The 19,854-nt window shown below is 36.4% G+C and overlaps 1 protein-coding gene across 1 annotated transcript; it reads left to right on the top strand.

The window, feature by feature from the left end:
• The first annotated feature begins 1,117 nt into the window (after nucleotides 1-1,117).
• LOC143605920 (uncharacterized) lies at nucleotides 1,118-1,788 on the top strand. Its single transcript, XM_077081866.1, has 2 exons — nucleotides 1,118-1,404; nucleotides 1,455-1,788. Exons 1-2 carry the CDS (start codon nucleotides 1,118-1,120, stop codon nucleotides 1,786-1,788), a joined length of 621 nt encoding a protein of 206 aa, XP_076937981.1.
• Nucleotides 1,789-19,854: the final 18,066 nt, after the last annotated feature.

Genomic DNA, 19,854 nt, shown 5'->3' with positions numbered 1-19,854 from the left:
CTTGCCCGAAGACCTGTTTTACACGTAGCATTTATTGTAATACGTTTGACTATTTTCCAATGATTAGGGTTTCTAAATGTAGAATTTCAAATGTCAGGGCTACACCTATAAAAGGAATAATTTAGGGCACGCCTATGGACACACCTGATACCTGCGAATTTTGTGATTGACGGCAGACCAAATCCTGTACGGAAATCTGCTAAAGATCCTGACATTCCACTTTTATAACCCTAATTGATTTTCGTTTGTATCATTCCTAATAATAAGTGGAAATATTTTGAGTTAATCGTGTGTTTGTTACATTAGTGTTCAGTGTGCAACAATTAGAGTGTTAGTGTTTCCGCCATTAATACTCTAGTGTTCTTCACAATATAGTAGCCGTCGTTAACCTTCTTGTCGAGACTTAGGTGTTTGGTTATGACAATGATTTAGTGAGTTATCCTAGTAATAGAGTGGGACCGAAAAGCGGTATCAGAGCTTGATTCTGCTATTTCTGTGAAGAATCACTTATCAACTTTGGCCTTTAGTTCCTTCACCATTCTAGTCAAACATTCCAAAGAAACAGCCATACTAGTGTTCAGATTAACCAGATGCACGCCTCAAGAAGATGAGGGTGTACTACTAACGGGAAATGGAATTCCCGTGACGTGGCCTTTTGGTGTATTCTGATTGAGCAAAACTTTCAAACATTTCATTACAATCTATGAGATTCTTCCTATCCATCAGATTACCCCCCCCACACACACAGCAGTGTCAAAAGGAGTTTGTGTCTCATAATTTAGCCCATTGTAAAACTTTGTTGTTGAATATTGCTGATTTTAAAGATGAAGAATGACGTTAGCTGACAACTGTTCCATTGGTTTGTGACGTCAGCTGCCCTGTTCTTTTTTTTTTTTACCAGATCTACAATATTTGTGAGGTTTGAAAGTGTTCTATTTCTCAGATCTTTCTTAGAATTTGATTCTTTATTATAGATCTTTCTCTAATCAGTTCAGACATATCAGATATGAGGTTTTTAACCACAGATCTGATTATTTTTCAAAAGAGTGTTTAAATTTTTGTTTGAGTTTATTAAGTTTTTCCTTGTTTCTAAAAATATTTCAAAAATACCAAAAATATGTCTATGGACGAGCAAGAGGTGTCTACTAACACGATACCCAGATTGTATGGACAAGAGAACTACATTAACTGGAAGGTATTGTTTGAAGCTGCCTTCTTCTACAATGATGTTGAGATGTGGAACTCTATCAACAAAGGACCCTGTGTATCCGATGGAACAGGGAACAAACACACTGTTGAAGCACGAATGAAAAAGAAAGATGATAGGTCACTAGCAATGATTAAGTTGGGTTTATCATGGGAAATATTAACTAGTATAGCTCATCACACAACAGCCAAAGCAATGTGGGATGCTATTGTTGAAATGTGGGATGCTATTGTTGAAATGTTTGAAGGCAACACCGAGTTGAAGAACATGAGAAGGATCGTTTGAAGTCTGATCTTGATCGTTTCAAGTTTAGAGAAGGTGAGAAGCTAAGATCTATACTGCAGAGATTTGTGACAATTGCTAATGAAATCAAGACAACTGATCTAGCAATCACTGATTATGACTTGACCAAGAAGTTATTGTCATCTCTTTCTGGTGAATGGTACAATGCTAGCAAATTTACCAAAGAGAAGACAAATTTCCCTCAGTTGAAGCTAGATGATGTTATTTGCTTTCTGCAAGCAGCTGAACATGAGATGACCGAAAACAACATGATCAAAGAAGATACACCAAGTTTCTAGGTGACCAATGCTCTCATAGAACCAATGGAAATCTATCCACAAAGAATCAATAACAGATTCCCATCATTGAAGAACCTACTGATTATGGGGGTGACATACCTAGGGGGTTGTAGCTGGCAATACACATAATTAACAGAACTGGAAGATCCTTTGTGTCTGGTCCTAATGACAGGATAGGTTTTGATAAGTCAAAGGCAATTTGCTACAACTATCAACATCCAGGACACTTTGCAAGGAATGCAATCAACCAAGAAAATCTAAAACAATGAGTTTGCTCAAACAAGAAACCAGAACTAGTACCAGTTTCAGAACCAGAAACAAGGCCAACAAAGAAATTTCAACAACAACTACAACAACGAACAACTACAAAATCACCAACAAGTAATTCCCCAAAACCAAAACTTTCAAAGAAATAGTCAAAAACCCTCCACAAGCTCAGTTAACCCCCAACAGAAACAATACCAACCAACCTAGAAACCAAGGGAATGTCGCATTGGCTTCACAACAACAAGGAAATTTTGATTGTGTAATCATGCCAGTGAGAATGAGAAAGCAAATGTAGAGTTCATGGCTAAAATGGAGAATGAAGCTAAATCCTCTTCATCTCAGGTATATTCAGATCTTTCAAAGCTTGAATTACTTGAATTAAATGAATCCCTAAGAATGAGCGTTGGTAAGCTCCAAAAGGAATGCTTCAATAAGCAAAGTATGATAAATGTGTATGAGGCAAGTGACTTAACTTATGAAGAAAGAATTAAAAGTATTGAACAAGACTATATGGATAGCTACATGGTGCAATCCAGATATGTCACTGAGGTAGAAGGGTTGAAGAAGATGTTTCCGGATGAAAAATTGAAGAACACTGCACTTCAAGTTGAAAATGATTTTCTGAAAAAACTAGTCTCACCAGGAAAAATTTGTGGGAAACTAAACAAGATCAAGGAGGAAGATAAGTACAAGACTGTTCCTCCACCTTTAAATGACAACCTACTCCATTAAAGGTTGATAAGGAGAAAAGGGAGGCATACCTTGATCAGTTTATTGTGGTGTTTAAGAAAAAGAAAGAATTTATTGAAAATTATGAGAGAGTTGAGGTTGATGAAAAAAGAGAGTTTGTGATGAAAGAGGAGAAGAATGGTGAAAATTTTGTTGGTATAGAAGTATCTAAAGATGATTTTGATGAAGACTGTTTGAACAGACATGACTTGAGTGACTTAAGTGATCAATGCTCAATTGAAAGTGGTTCAAAGGATAAAGGTAAATGCAAGTCAAGTCCACCAAGCAAGATTTCTATGTTACCAAAGATCACACCTAAGATGAGAAAACATCATGAACATATGAGAAGGGAACATGTGTCATTTGACATGTGTGGTGGATCAAAGGGTAAATATAATGCAGTAAGGCTTCCAAGCAAATAAGCATTCAAGGAGAAAATGGTTAAGAACAAGACGAAGACTGAAGACACTTTGGATAGTGGTAGTTCATTCCTGTTTACCCTGTTTTCTCAAATCAAGAGTTATTTGATGTTGGAGAGGTAGAGACTGTGGAAGAATATGAAAGAAGGCAGTCAAGGTATAGGGGAAACATTGATGAAAAACCAATCAATTTGGAGAGCATAGTCTTTGTCAAAAGCTCTATGGAAAGACAAGAAATCATGATTAAGGAATTTGTGCCTTTCTCAATGGACTTTGATGGGCTCAAAAATCAAAGGACCATTGGAATTGAACCCCTAAGGCTAAGTGAAAGATTTAGGAAAGGGAAATCAAGTGAGAGTTTCAAAGGAAAGGTTTGGTGCAATAATTGTGATGTATATGGACATCACACTGATGAAAGATTTACATTCAAACCATTTCATGTTCCTGATACAACCAAGTTTGAGCAAGACTTTGGTTTGCACAAAAAGTAGTATGATGAATATTTGGGAAAGGGAAAGAAGCCAGTTGTTGAGTCTGACAAAGAAAATAAAGTAAACAACAAGAAGGGAACTGAGGTTATTGGCAAAAAAGAAAAGAATGTAGTTAAAGGGAAGAAGGCTCTAAATATGAAACAACCAATCAGAATAAACCCAGATAAGGTTGTTAGTAATGAGAAATCTGTTAATCAGGGGAAGCAAAAAGAAGGTGAAGAAAAGGTCAAAAGAGAGATGGTTAGGAGAAAGAAATCAAGAGAGTTAAATTGTGATGAGAAATTCTTGTTGAAACATGGGTTTGAACCTCAAGGATTTCTCTGGAAACCAATAAGTGAAGCAAAAGTGACCTGTGAAACATTAGTGTCAAATGTGAAGAGAGAATATGTTGTTGAGGAATGCACTAGCATAGTTCCATATGTGACAAGATCATATGAAACTAGCTATGAATCAGATGATTTTGATGTATCCTGTGAAATTATTTATGAAGACCCCAAACCCAATGCAACAACTGATAATAATGATGATGATTTGCATGCTGTTTCAGCTTGTGTTTCATCCCTTAACTGATCCTTTTCTTTGATTTGTGCAGGAATAGTCCACACCAATCAATGATCTATGGTATACGGACAGTGAATGTTCCAGGCACATGACTTGTGACAAGAGGTCACTAGTGAACTATGAAGAGAAGTTTGAAGGACCAGTTTCATTTGGGAGTGATTAAAATGGAGGGAACATTGTGGGAAAATGTATTCTAACCAATGGCAAAGTGTCATTTGACAATGTGTTTTATGTGGAAGGATTGCAATACAACCTTTTGAGCATCTCTCAATGTGTGATAAAGGTTATAAGGTTGGATTTGATGATTCTCACTGTTTTATCCTCAAACTTGAATTTGTGATTCCTCCAGATGTGATTATGATGATGGCTCATAAAAATGGAAACCTGTATGAACTGAAGATGAAGAATGCAGTTTCTAGGGGTGAAATTTGTTTTGTGTCAAAAGCCACTGAAAATGAAACCAAATTGTGGCATAGAAAGCTTTGTCATTTTAATTTAAAGAACATGAACAAACTTGTTAAAGGTGAACATGTAATTGGTTTACCTACAAGGGAGTTCAAGCTAGAAGACAATTGCATTTCATGTCAGAAAGGTAAGCAGCACAAGTCATCACACAAAGCAAAACTTGTGAACTCAATTGAAAATGTACTAGAAATGCTTCATATGGGTATCTTTGGTCCTGTGAGTGTTCCTAGTATAGGGAAGAAAATGTATTGCTTAGTGATCATTGATGATTTTTCAAGATACACTTGGGTTTATTTTTTGAATTCCAAGGATGAGGCTACTGAATTAATCAAGGGTTGTGTAACAAGGATTGAGAATCAACTAGATGTGAAGGTGAAAGTGATGAGAAGTGACAATGGGACTGAGTTCAAACATTGAGTAATGACTGAATTTTTTCTTGCAAAAGGAATTCTACAACAATTCAATGCTCCTAGAACTCTTGCACAAAATGGTGTAGCTAAAAGAAGAAACAGAACACTCATTGAAGCTGCAAGAACCATGTTAGCAGATGCTTGTTACTTTTTGGGCAGAAGCTATCAACACTGCTTGCTATGTTCAGAATAGGGTTCTTCTAAACAAAAGCCAAGACAAGACTCCTTATGAGGTTTTGTACAAAAGAAAACCTTACATCAAGTTTCTCAAGCCTTTTGGATGCAAGTGCTCATTATTGAATACTAAAGACTACATGAACAAGTTTCAATCAAATTCTTTAGATTGTTTCTTTGTTGGATACTCCACACACTCAAAGGCTTACAGAGTATATATGAAGGATTACTTGAGTGTGATTGAATCTTCTGATGTAATATTCAATGAAAACCAGTTCAATACAGATGATGGAGCATCCTGATTATTTGATCTTGGGAACTTAATCATGTCTGTCAATATTTATCCTGAAGACTTTGATGAAACTTTGTATAAAAACAAGTGTCCAAGAAGAAAAGTCAGAAAAGAAGATTGATTTGGACAAGTTGTGGTCAAAAGTTGCAGACAAAAATGCTGAATATTCCTTTAACAAAAATGTTTCTGATCATGAAGAAAAAGTTGAGCAAAATGACAATATTGAGCGACCACATGTTCAAGAATATCCTATCGTTAATGATGAGAAAACAAATGATCAAAGTGATCAAGAGCAAGCTGTCAACAATGAAGGGGAACCTAATGACTTGCTTGTTCAAATGCAAAATGAAAGACAACCAGACTTTGAAACTTTGTTTCAAAGTTTGGACATTGAAAAAATGTTGTTTCAACTTCACAACAGTTTGCTGAAGTATCAACTGAATTTCATGATGCAACTGCAGATCTGATCATTGAGGAACCAGAACTCAATGATACAAATCTTGATTCTAATGTGTCTACTGATTTAATTGTGCAAACTTCCTTTGTTGAAAGAAATCATCCACCTGAAAACATCATTGGTGACATTAATGAAAGAGTTACCAGAAGTGCATCTGAATCTGCAAACATCTGTTTGTACTCCTTCTTTCTATCCCAAGTTGAACCCAAGAACATTGTTCAAGCCTTAAAAGACAATATTTGGGTAGAAGCAATGTAAGAGGAGTTGGCTCAATTCAGAGATCTGCAAGTGTGGGAACTTGTAGATAAGCCAAGAAACAAGTATGCCACTGGAACCAAATGGGTTTTTAGGAACAAGAGGGATGAAAGAAGGATTGTTATAAAAAAAGCAAGACTAGTTGCTCTAGGCTGCTTACAAGAGGAAGGAATGATTTTGAGGAAGTGTTTACACCAGTGGCAAGGCTAGAAGCTATCAGAATCTTTCTAGCATATGATGCTTCAAAGAATATTACTATGTTTCAATTAGATGTTAAATCTGTCTTTCTAAATGGAAAAATTGAAGAGGAGGTGTATGTGGCTCAACCTCCAGGCTTTGACGATCGTGAATTTCCAATTAGAGTCTACAAGTTAAACAAAGCTATATATGGACTTCATCAAGCTCCAAGGGCTTGTAATGATGAGTTATCCAACCACCTGCTTGTTAATGGCTTTCAAAGGGGAGCAATTGACAAGACCCTTTTCTATAAGAGGAGAGGAAAAGATCTACTCCTTCTACAAGTTTATGTAGATGACTTCATCTTTTGGTCTACCAATGAAAAAATGTGCTTGGAATTTAAAGAAGTCATGAAATCAAAATATTGCATGAGCTTTATGGGTGAAATGAATTTCTTTCTGGGATTGTAAGTTCAACAAAAGAAAGATGGCATATTCATTTGTCAATCAAAGTATGTGCAGGACATTCTGAACAAGTTCAAGTGTCAAGATCTCAAGACTGCTTCTACTCCAATGAACACTCATGAAAATATGATTGCTGATGAAAATGGGGAGCCTGTTGATGAAAATGAATATAGGGCAAAGATTGGTTCACTGATGTATCTGATTGCTTCAAGTCCAGACATCATGTTTGCTGTATGTGTTTGTGCAAGATTCCAATCAAGTCCAAAGATGTCTCACATGACTACTGTCAAAAGGATTTTTAGATACTTGAAAGGGAAACCAGATTTAGGAATATGGTATCCAAAGAACCATTCTTTTGATCTGATTGCTTATACAGACAGTGACTATGATGGCTGTAACATGAGTAGAAAGTCCATATCTGGTGGATGCCAAATTCTGGGAGATAGATGGTGTCTTGGCAATGCAAGAAGCAAACAACAGTGTCTATCTCAACTGCTAAAGCTGAGTACATTGCTGCATCTTCTTGTTGTGCACAAGTTCTTTGGATTCAAAACCAATTGCTGGACTATGGTTTGAATTTCTTGAACACCCCTATCTTCATTGACAATACTGCTGCTTTATTTATTGTTAGGAATCCAGTCCAACACTCTTAGACCAAGCACATTGAAATTAGACATCATCTCATTGAGATTGTAATGAGAAAGGCCTAATTGAAAAGAAAAGAGTTGACACTAGTGATAACTTGGCTAACCTATTCACCAATCCACTAGATAAAACCAAATTATACTTTCTCCTGAAAGCATTGAGGATGATCAACTCAGATGAAGTATGATTAATGACGTGTGTTTTCTGTGCTAACTGTTTATCTTTGATGGTCTTGTGAGTGAATGTAGTGATTATATGCATGTTTAACTGATATGCGCTTTGAATGATCATTTGTGTGACTTATGTGTTTATGATGCTTAAGCTGCTTAAATTCAGTAAATGTGTGTGATATAACGATAAGTCTGCTTGAATGTGATTTGAAAATGATAAATCTGTGTGCTTATCTGATTTTGATGATTACTTGGTTAATCTGAACTCATGATGTGATTAGGATAGGATAGCCTTTGCATAATCTATCTTGGATGTACATTATGTCAAGTCTACTTGTTTTAAAAGTGTCATTGATGTTCTGACTATACCTGAATATGTTACTTACTGCTTGTGTCAGAATTGAATTTGTGTGTCAAACTTGTATGCTCAAACGAATATTTTGCAAAAGAAGTTTTTCCAAGAAAATTGTTTTTGAAAAAATGAGCAAGCTGTATGGTTTTGAGACATGATAAGATTATTCAGTTCAAAGCTTTGTAGAAGCTTAAAGGTTTTAAATGAAAATTGATCCAACTTTATGGGAAATGATAGTAGATTGGTTATTTATGCTGATCATATGGATTTAATAGGCTAAAAAGACAATTAGTGCAGTCACTAATATGTATGGTTGCCTTCCATGATGTGTAAAAACTGAGGCGATATAAACATAATGAAAATGCTAATCTTAATGTGGAGATACATTGTTGAATATGCATGTTCCAAGATACATCTCTTCAAATGATAGGCAGAAAAGTGATTACCCAGTCATACACGAGCCAATTGGTATTTGGTCCCGAAAATGAATCATATTTTACATATGACAAAGAAAAAATGTGAAAAAAATGTTTATTATTAACCAAAAGTTGAAATGTTCACAAATTTTGAGAAAATTGCAAACATGAGGGTTTGCTATCGAACTACCGAGACGGGGGCATAAATATAAGTCATGTCACATCTTGAAAGAAAGGCATGTAAGTCCGTATTGCGTGGCATGCAAGTCCAACGTTCAACCTCAATATGTTTGAAGGATTTGAGAAGAAAAATTCCTAAAATTTATATGTTCTGTGATACAAAATATTTTGATCAAATATCAGGGGGTTGAAGTCAAATTGGGGTGTTCTGGGGAAAGCCAAATAAGCTTTGAGAAGAGATATGGGGCATCATAGCACAATAAGTGTTATCCATTTATGTATTATGCTAATTAATTGAACCTTAAGCATATCACCAATATGTAATGAAATTCATGCTAAGTCTAGACCTGCTATTAACCTGTCTGATCTGTTACAATAATGCTGAGAATGAAGTATTGTGAAGTGACTTAATTAATATGATCCCATGTTGAGATCTTTTCAAAAGGTTGGAAAAGAAATAACTGAAATTTGATCTCTTAATGTACCATTTGCTCTTAAACAATGATCTTTGATGATAAAATTGTTTGAAATATGTTTAAGTCAAAGAGAGTTGCAGTTTAACCTTGAATATGCTTGAAAATGCCAATTCTAGCAAGCTTTGATGATTTTAATTTTTAATCTTTCTAGCAAACTTAGTTGTTTGGATAGGATGTTTAACTCATTCGAGCAAGCTAAATGTTTGATTATGTTTGAATATGTTAAATCTAGCAAGCTCTGATGTTATTTTAACTTTCTAGCAAACTTAGTTGTTTTGATAGGATGTTTAACTCATTCGAGAAAGCTTAATGTTCAAATATGTCTGAAAATGTTATTCCTAGCAAGCTTTGATGTTTTTGAACTATTCTAGCAAACTTAGTTGTTTTGAGTGAATGTTTAAGATATTCGAGCAAGCTTGATGGTTGTCTGTACTTAAATGAATTATTCATGTATTATTGGGTAGACTTTGATAAATTTATGCTTTCGAGTAAACTTGGATGTTTAGAAAGTTAGGTTTTTGTCTAGCACACTTGATTATGTGATACATGTCTGAATATGCTTTACATGTCTGTTTCGAGTAATCTTTGTTGTTTTATTTGAAATTTGTATTTGTCTAGCATACTTCATAGTTTTGGTGCTATTTTTTGAAATTAGAAGGTTTTTCTAGTAAACTTTGTTTACCGAGCAAACTTCATGCTTCTAGCACACTTGTGAAATGGTGACTCATTCTAAGTGTTCTCCCAGCATACTTGTTAACTTCAGAAAATCCCAACAAACTTCATTTTTCGAGTACACTATGTGTTTAGAGCATACTTGTATATCAAAGGATAAATAAGTCTTCTCTAGCACACTTTGCACTCTTGAAGTATTTTCGGGCATACTTTGTCTTTAGAGTACACTTGAATGAATATTTGTTAATTATATAAGTATATCGGGTAAAGTTTCTGAAATTCAGATATTCGAGCAAGGTTGACAATTAGAAATATCTCTATGTTATTATTTGAGGATTCTTTATTGATTCCTAGCAAGGTTGCCTATTTGATGCACTATACTTCATTATTTTTCTTGTGATTTATTTCTCGAGAAATCTTGTATATTCGAGTAAGCTTCCATCACCTTATCCACTTAGTGTTATTTTTTATTACTTTAAATATCTGAACAATTCTGGAACGAGCAAGCTTTGCAAATGTACTTTACCTAGCAAGAGTGCCCGGTTATATATAGAAATCATCAACTAGATTTCTGGAACTCTGCAGAACTATTTGATGATGCAGGAGGTAGGCGGATAGAGGCTACTACTTCCAGGCAGGAGATTATAATCACTGAAAAACTTATAAGGGCGAGCCTACAATTAAATGATGTTGTGGAAGCCCCAATCCATTTCTCTACCAACCTATTACTGACAATTTTCCAGGAGACTATGGGGTATCAAGGTGATGTACATGAAGGCCAATTCAAAAAGGGCATGTTCCCTAACATTTACAGGTTCTTGATACACCATATTGTACATGGTTATGCACCCAGAAAGGGGTCATGGACGTTGACGAGTCGAGATCTTGCAAATGCCACAATGGCTGTTGTCTTCAGAAAACCATTTAACTTTTCGAAGATGATATTTGATGGAATGGCTGCAAACTTGGTTTATCCAAGATTCTTACAGATTATCTTCAATCGGTTGCTACCTGATTTGCCAACCATTGGCACAACACACTTATTACAACATCCTAATGTCTACAAGAGGATATCAAAGTTGGATGCAATAGGCAATTTCAACCCAGATGCTGATTTTGACATCCTACCATGGTTGTTGAGCATAGATTTGGAAATCATGGCAGTTCCAGAAATCACCTCATGTGTAACACCCCGTAACCGCAGCGGAAACGTAAACGGGATGCGACAGACACCTCTGATATCAACCACATTGTTTATAAAGAAAACCGAATGCTTTAGTATACTTCAAAATTACATTATCTCATCTTTCATTACCGTCTAGGTGATACACATATCATACAATACGGTTCATAATTCTATCTGTTATAATGTATCCTAACGTCCAGCACGCAAACCTTACACACATCAAGCACTTAGCACGTAATCAATCACTTTATCTTAGTTGTACCTGAAAAGCATGTGAGAAAACGGGTCAACTACGAATAGTTGGTGAGTTTCACAATTTTAGTAAACCATGATAAATCCATATCGTGATATAATATTATCTGGGGACACTGTTAACCCATAAGCACATTTAATAACCTCTGGGGACATTGTTGACCCAGAACACTTCCAATAACCTCTGGGGACACTGTTAACCCAGAACACTTCCACTAACCTCTGGGGACACTGTTAACCCAGAACACTTCCAATAACCTCTGGGGACACTGTTAACCCAGAACACTTCCAATATCCTCTGGGGACACTGTTAACCCAGAACACTGTTGCGGGACCTTTCAATATTAACAACTCAGACAATTACCATTTTAATACATTACCGTACGATTTCCGTACAATAAACATTATATACATACATTCATTTCCATGCGATCAGCATGTACTTAAACATTTTGATAGAAACATGCTTTCCGCCCCGGGAAAATATTTAAAACATTTTAGTAAAAAGGGCCCCGTGAAACTCACCTTAGCACATGCAAGCAGGTAACAACAATCATTACCAACTAACACGTCCAATCTGTAATATGATCCCTACGATCGTTATTATTCAATTATTGTTTATATAATCTTTAACCTTATCAATCGGTACATCTGGGGACACTGTTAACCCAGTACTGTACCTGTTCCGGGGGCAATGTTAACCCAGAAATACTTCTCCGGACTCAGATTGTGATGTCGTTTAGAGTTCCACGGTCACAATTTCTATTAGTCGTTTTCTCGTTTTGCGTGCCTAGCACGAATATCCGTTTTATGTTTCAAAAATGAGTTTGGTCACACACGACCCGAAAATAGTGGTTGTCTGATAATTTAATTTAAAATGTGAAATTATAGCTCGGTTTAGACGTCCCGATTGGCCGCGGGACTCGTTTCCGTCTTTGGCGTACCGGAAACCGTTAAAATCGGTTAAAAATACCCAAATCATCCGACTTATTTTCGGATGATTCATTTTTACTTGTTTAACTCAATTATATGAAAATAGTCCATTTTTAAGGTTTTTATACACCAGTCAGCTCGCTTAAGCGAACTTCACCGGTTTACGCGTTTTAACTTTAAAAGTTTGATAATCAGCACGATTAATTATCCGTTTACTCTCGGATCTTGAAATTTTGCACAAATCACTTTTTAATAGTGGGGAATTTTATAAAAATATTTCCAGAATTAATTCTTATATTTAAAATTTATTTATCTATTTTTAAACATCATTTAAACACTAAATATGTCGTAAATACCAAACGACCTTAGAAAAATCCCAAATTTTTCCTGGATGTCCCCTGCCATCCACATAGTCCCCTGTAATTTTTCCAGAACCAAAATCTTCTTTTACATGCCCTTTTTCCAAAACCGAGCTAGAAATCCCTAGAACTCGTTTAACCGAAAAGCCTACTTAGACTTCTCCAACGGACCTCAAATTTTGTGAGTGACTTATACATGATATGAAAATCTTATCTGAAATTTTCCAGAAGTTTTCATGATATTTAACTATTTTTCACCATTTTTGGCCAAAACCAAGCATTAAATTCACCAAATATTCATCCTTTATCCAATAATTACCAAAAATTCACAGAACTCATCTTTTCATGTGTTTAACACCTCTGTAAAATTTCATGACCTAACTCTAAAGCATCAACAATCTGTCCAAATTTCCCAAAACCGAACATAACCGAATATACCTTTCCTTTTCCGCCACTACAAGCTACAAACTCATCTTTCCGCCTTATCTACCACTAAATACAGAGCCTACAAACAACATACCACAATACCAAGCAAGTTACACTCACGATCAAGCCATTTCTTTCATGGTTACGGTTATGATACTAAAAACAAAGATTTAACCGTAAAAATTCGTTTTTGATTCGTTTAACTCATTTCTTGGACCAAGATCCCTTGTATAACCCGTATACATCACTTGATCATGCAAGAATCGGTTTTCATCATTGAAACCTCATTTTCTTGCAAACCAACTCAAGAAACGAAGATGAACACGTGCATAACTCGATCATTACCTTGTTTTTCTTGCTAGAACTCTCGGTTTTTGGTTGAAATTGTTGAGAGAATTGATGGATTGTTGAATGTGTGTTTAGAAAAAAGAAATGAAGCAATGGGGTAACACCCCTAGACCGATCGGAATTGTTAATGGGGTGGGGTGGGACCCACAAGTTCATTATTGGCCACAAACTTGGATTTCCGAAATCTGGATAATGTTTTGGATAATCTGGTTCAGTTCGTTTCTCGGTTAAATGTTTAATTCGGCTTAAAATGAGGCTAAAACGGTCTTTTTTGGTCTAAAAATTGAAATTTATATAAAACCGATTTAAAAACTTAATCCATGACATTTATTAACTTAAAACGTCATATTATTAGTTATTACGCATCTTTTTCGGCTTGATCGATCGTCTCTTGCTCGGTTTGGTATTAAAGGTTTCGTTTAACGTACCAACGTACTATTAAATCGAAATCTTTTTTCTGTGCTTTAATCCACTTATCCCGAAGCTTTAATACTTCGTAACATCGCTAAATATCATATATCTCGTCTATAATTGAACCCTCGATTCATTCGGGTTTCAATAACTATCGATCATTTGATCGCATATTCAATACGGTGAATTATATATTCACGTACAATCAATACAATGAACCATGTATTCTCATATAATTACCATGGTAACTCTTGTACCCGACATTACATATGACGTATCTAACGTCTACCGGTTAGGGTATACCTGGTTTCGTCGGAATCGTTACATTCTCCCCCCGTTAAGAAATTTCGTCCTCGAAATTTTACACGTCCACTATCTCCTTTCGAGAGAAAGGTGGGGGGGGGGGGTTTCCTTCAGAATTCACCCTCGCGTTACCAAGTATAATCTGGTCCTCGCTGTGAATTTCCACTTAATCTTAATTAATAACGCTTGGTATGTCCAAACTGTTTAGTTTTCCCGTCTACTATCTCTACGAAATTAGTTATGATATCAAACATGTCTTCTATGAGTACCTCTATTACTAGTACTTTCGTTGTCTCATCGCTTAGGCACTTTTCAATCCGTATACATGGCAAAATATCATGTATAGTACTTAGCCTCTGGAGTACTTTAATCAATAAACTAAGTGACCAATCATGGAGATAATCTCATGAGGCCCAATATATTAAAGAGCTATTTTCGGTTTTGGCAAACCTCATATCACCTTTCTAAGGTGATGCCTTTAAAAATGCCTTGTCACCTCTTTCCAATGACAATGGTTTCCTATGAATGTTGGCATAAATCCTTTGCCAATCTCGCGATGCTTTCAACTCATCTTAAATATTATAAATCCGATTGGTTGTTTCTCGAATCAATTCGAATCTTATGGCTTGATTGACGCCCATTTTCAATTTACAAATTGGTGATAATTACTTCACCCATAGAAAGCTTCAAGCTCTCGATGCTTCCTTCCCCGCCTTCCAATAATGGAAGTAAGATGACTATTTTGATCTGAGATAATTGAAAATGGTACTCCACGACGAGATACCATTTCACAATCAGGAATTTAGGCAAGAATTCATTGTAATATATTCCCACTATCATTGGCGAATTTTCTATCGTCGTGGCGTTCCCTAGGGTTTTCGGTGTGCAGCCTTATCTCTGGCATAACTCAATATTCACCAACACACGTAACCATATCTTTCTCCAAACTCGGCCATTAATAAAAATCCTTTCAGATATCCGTATCATCAATAGTCAAATCCGATCCCGGATGTATGGATTATTTCGATCTATGCACTTCGTCAATGATTAATTCACGAAGGTCATGGAGGGTCGGGATCCAAACCCGATTTTTGAAGTAGAGAATTTAGGTCCACGCGCTGTTCGAAATTCTCCTCATTGCCGTAAGGTTACTTCTTTTCCAATTGTTCCTCTTTCAACGCCTCACGTTGAGCGACTCGAATCAGGTTCGAAGGTTCGACTGGACTATCATCCCCAGCACTTGCACTCGCAATGGCTTAACCCGATCTTTCTTACTCAAGGCATCGGCTACGACGTTAGCCTTGCCAGGGTGATAACGGATGTCACAGTCATAATCGCTTAACAACTCGACCCATCTTCGTTGCCTCATATTCAGTTCCTTCTAATCAAATATGTGCTGCAAACTTTTATGATCGGTGAAGATGGTGCACTTCGTATCGTAGGGATAATGTCTCCACATTTTAAGTGCGAAGATAACCGCTCCCAGTTCTAAGTCGTGAGTAGTGAAATCTTACTCTTGTATTTTTAACTGTCGGGAAGTATAGGCTATGACCTTATTATACTGCGTCAACACGCATCCTAACCCTCTACGCGACGCGTCACAATACGCGACAAAACCATCGTCTCCATCGGGGAGACTTAAAATCGGCGCTCGGCACAATTTTAATGGTTTCTACCTTATTTTGGTCTATGTGAAATCCTTGTTGCTTTACAACATGACCAAGGGATTATGCCTTCTTTATTCAAAATCACATTTCGAAAACTTAGTGTACAACTCTTCTTTCTTTAACACTTCCACAATTTTCCTTAACCGTCGTTCGTGCTCTTCTTTACGTAGCGAATATATCAAAATATCATCAATGGATGTTATGACAATTTGTCAAAATAAAGTTACAGACTCGGTTCATGAGTTCCATGAACACTGCCTACGCATTTGTTAGCTCGAACGGCATGAATAAGAATTCATAATGGCCGTAGCGAGTCCGAAACGCTGTTGTTGCAACGTCCTCCTCTTGGATTTTTCATTTGGTGATAACTATATCTAAGATCAATTTTCTAAAAATAAATCGCCCCTTGCAGTTGGTTAAATAGATCATTTACTTCGAAGAAGTGAATACCTATTCTTGATCGTCATTTTATTCAATTTTCCCTAATCAATACATATCCTAACACTTCCGTCCTTCATTTCCCAATTAAAACTGGTGTACTCCATGGTGACTAACTAGGTCGTATAGAACCTTATCCAACAATTCTTGTAACTGATTGGATAATTCTTGCATCTCGGACGGTGCAAGTCGGTAGGGTGCTTTAGCAACAGGGCCAGCTTGAGGCATTAATTCGATTCTGAATTCGACCTGTCGGGTTGGCGGTAACCCAGGAAGTTCTTCTGGGAAACTTCTGGATATTTACGTATCACCGAAACATCTTCTATATGTTTTCTTTTAAATACTTTGGCAATCGCGTTTGTTAAATACACCACGTTTTCTTGTCGTAAATATTATAGCATCTCAAGATGAGACTAGAGTGGTAACATAATACCGTACACTTTTCTCTGTATGTTATATATTTCTCTGTACCCAACAGATATATATTTCTATATATATGTGTTTCTCCTTCTAATCATCTTCTTTTCATATTTGATTTCAGCTTCATGTTGAGTTAGCCACTCCATGTTAACTATTACGTCAAAACTTCTTAACTTTACTGGTCGTAGGTCAATAAGGGAAGGATTAATCGTTCCGAATAATAGGGCAATTCCGAACAATTTAGTTAACCATTAGGGATTCACCGTTAGCGATTCTACAGTATAGGGTTCTATAGTTTCACTAATCGGCGTCTTTCCAAATGATAGGAGGTTAACAAGAACTAACTTCTATCGACGACCGTAAAAATATCGCTGAAGCCCATTGATTTAAAACTACAACGTACTTAATACCACCTTTGGTTCATGACGTGCTTTATTCGAATTACTCACAAAGGCACGGCTCCTTGCTTGATCAGAGGTTGATGCTTGTCATGAGGTTCGTCTTCCAACGACACCTTGGTTCAACTTTGGGCAATTTCTCTTGAAACGTTCTGTACTGCCACATTCATAGCAAGTACAACTGTTTGGCATAATTTGATTTCTTCGGATGGATTGTTATTGAAGTTGTTGGGTTCGGAGTGGTTGTACACGAATGGGTTGGGGTTGTCGGTTCACTTGGCTTCAATTGGTTCTACAATTAGGGCATTACGTCCATCTTTACCACACTTGTGGCCTACTATCACTCGACATTCTTCTTCCTGCCGATAACCATATTTTCCACATTTAGGGAAGGACCCTTCATGCGGTTCATGTTTCACACCAGAACTAGTCTCAGTATAATCCTGGGTTGTAGGACATACCTACTTATTCAAAGGCCTATCTTGCACTATACCTTTATCACTTCTCTTCTGTAACACTCAACGTCTCACCTAACGTCCTTCCAGTCCACTTCTCATAGAGTCAAATATATCAATGCTGGCTTGTGACACAACCCTTCCAAAGGTTGTATATTTTACAGGATTGACTATACTCCTTATCGATGGAGTTAGTCCCTAATATTGCGCTTACTTCGCTTAGTTTCAGGAGTAATTAGCCATGTTACCAGACATGACAATTCCTTTAAACGATTAGCGCGTTCTAAGTGATCAGCACACAACATTTCTATCTCTCATAGCTCAGTATCAAATCTCTGAACTCAATTACTCGAATAAAAGTGCTCTAGCACAAGAATTTTAAATCCTGACCATATTATCTGAACAAAAATTTTCTAACTATAATTTTGTACCATCGTGTTCCATCACGATACAACATAATCTCCCAACATATCTGTAGCATATTTCACTACACAATGTTCTAGACTCTTACCAATATCCTTAACCATTTCGATCTTTTCTATCCACTCGCTAATCTATTCCTCCCTTTACCAACAGTAAACCATTAATAATCCCCTTAACACAACCAATAAACACGTCCTTCATACCGGATCTAATTCATTACGACTACCATTCATGTTTAGTTTATAACTAATACTTGTAGTCATAATAGTAATTGGTGGGACATTAACACTCTTAGTAATAACACTAAGAATTGAAATATTCATAATCATGTGATTGCTCGATCTATAATTCTGTGATCACATTTGCATCAACACTAGCAGTGATCTGTGATACGACGTTCGGTATCATCATCTGCTATCTTTGAGCAATCAACTGAATCATATCAATCTCCATCATTGGAGTTACTCTTTTTATGTCATTCTGCCGTACTCATCCCGTACGCAGTAATCAATACTAATCTCACCGTATAGCTCGTTGCCAGCTCAATCATAACAACAGGTACACATACACACCAAATATTATCATATATATTACACATACCGGCATCTAGCATATATATGTCCCATAAATATAATAACATACGGACTTAACCTGACGTCGGTTAATGTTTAAACATTTTTCATACTCTTGTCACCAGCCGACATATAGATCTTTCTCAACAAAGATCAACGTTTAATATACTTGATTTCAATATCCTTCTGCATGTTAGCATAACCGATACATGCTCACCGTGAGCACCAAACGATTACATACCACGGAGTTATAATATCCGTGTTTATTCGTATATCCGGCATACACAGTATACCTCCTACGAACGAACAACCAACTATGCTATAATGATTCCAACACTTCTTTGTGTATAGGTAATCATTCTATTCGAGCATACATGGGTGTAAACATCTAACGGATGTAAGGATAATATAGGGAGTTGCAAAGTTCAAGGTAATTACTCAACATGGGTTGCCTTCAAATATTATTAATTACTATTATGGGAAACTCTACACTCGCTCAGTCAATGTCCTCAGGCGTTCTAGGTTTGCTAAAATCGGTAATTCTCGATCTGAAGTTGGTCCGTCTCATATGTTTGTGAGTGAGCAATACAGATATATATATTTCAATATATTATTTTATTTTATTTTATTTATTTACTCCTTTACTTTAATGAAATAAGAATGGGTTCAGGTACGGATCCGTTCGTACGTGAGGGTCGACGGTTCGGGTGAACATCTGGGGTTATTAGGATATACGGTACCGGTGTTGGAAGGGTAAGGGATTCATCAATTTTGGTTGGGAGTGACGGTTACTAGATATTCCTGGTTAATGTCAAACGGGAGATCTAACTTGGTACTATCATAACTATGGCTCGATAAGTCAGACTTATCATCAACCGATGCACTAGAAATTTCGGCATCCTCGGTACTTTTTATTACTTCCTTCCCCGGTTCCTTATCCGGGTCCCATTTCTCAATACATGTACCCACAAGATATGTACATATATATATATATACACATTAGCACGTATAATAATACTATATACTTTACACATATGTTGCCATTTTTACCTATTAATGTACCCAGTGACTTCCCCTGAATTCCCTCGTGCGGACAAGTCTGTTATTATGTTCCGGACCATAATAACTCACTTGTCCATCCAAGTTCATCCAGACCTCGTCACTACAAATTATTAGTTGATATTCAGATCCTATAATACTTGAGCTACTGGTTATATTTTAGGTATCTTTTAAAGACATCCTAATTCTTTATAACCAATGGCTCTGATACCAAGTTCTGTAACACCCCGTAACCGCAGCGGAAACGTAAACGGGATGCGACAGACACCTCTGATATCAACCACATTGTTTATAAAGAAAACCGAATGCTTTAGTATACTTCAAAATTACATTATCTCATCTTT

This window comes from Bidens hawaiensis, unplaced genomic scaffold (genome assembly GCF_021521415.1).
Source record: "Bidens hawaiensis isolate Kalapana, Puna unplaced genomic scaffold, B.hawaiensis_p1.1 tig00071997_1, whole genome shotgun sequence".
Lineage (NCBI taxonomy): Eukaryota > Viridiplantae > Streptophyta > Magnoliopsida > Asterales > Asteraceae > Bidens > Bidens hawaiensis.
The sequence above is the reverse complement of the archived record's forward strand: the minus strand, read 5'-3'. Positions and strand labels throughout refer to the sequence as shown.

Coding starts and splice junctions, on each gene's coding strand:
- LOC143605920 (XM_077081866.1), top strand. CDS start 1,118: ATGTCTATGGACGAGCAAGAGGTGTCTACTAACACGATACCCAGATTG. Junction 1,405..1,454: donor CACACAACAGCCAAAGCAAT/GTGGGATGCTAT, acceptor AAATGTTTGAAG/GCAACACCGAGTTGAAGAAC.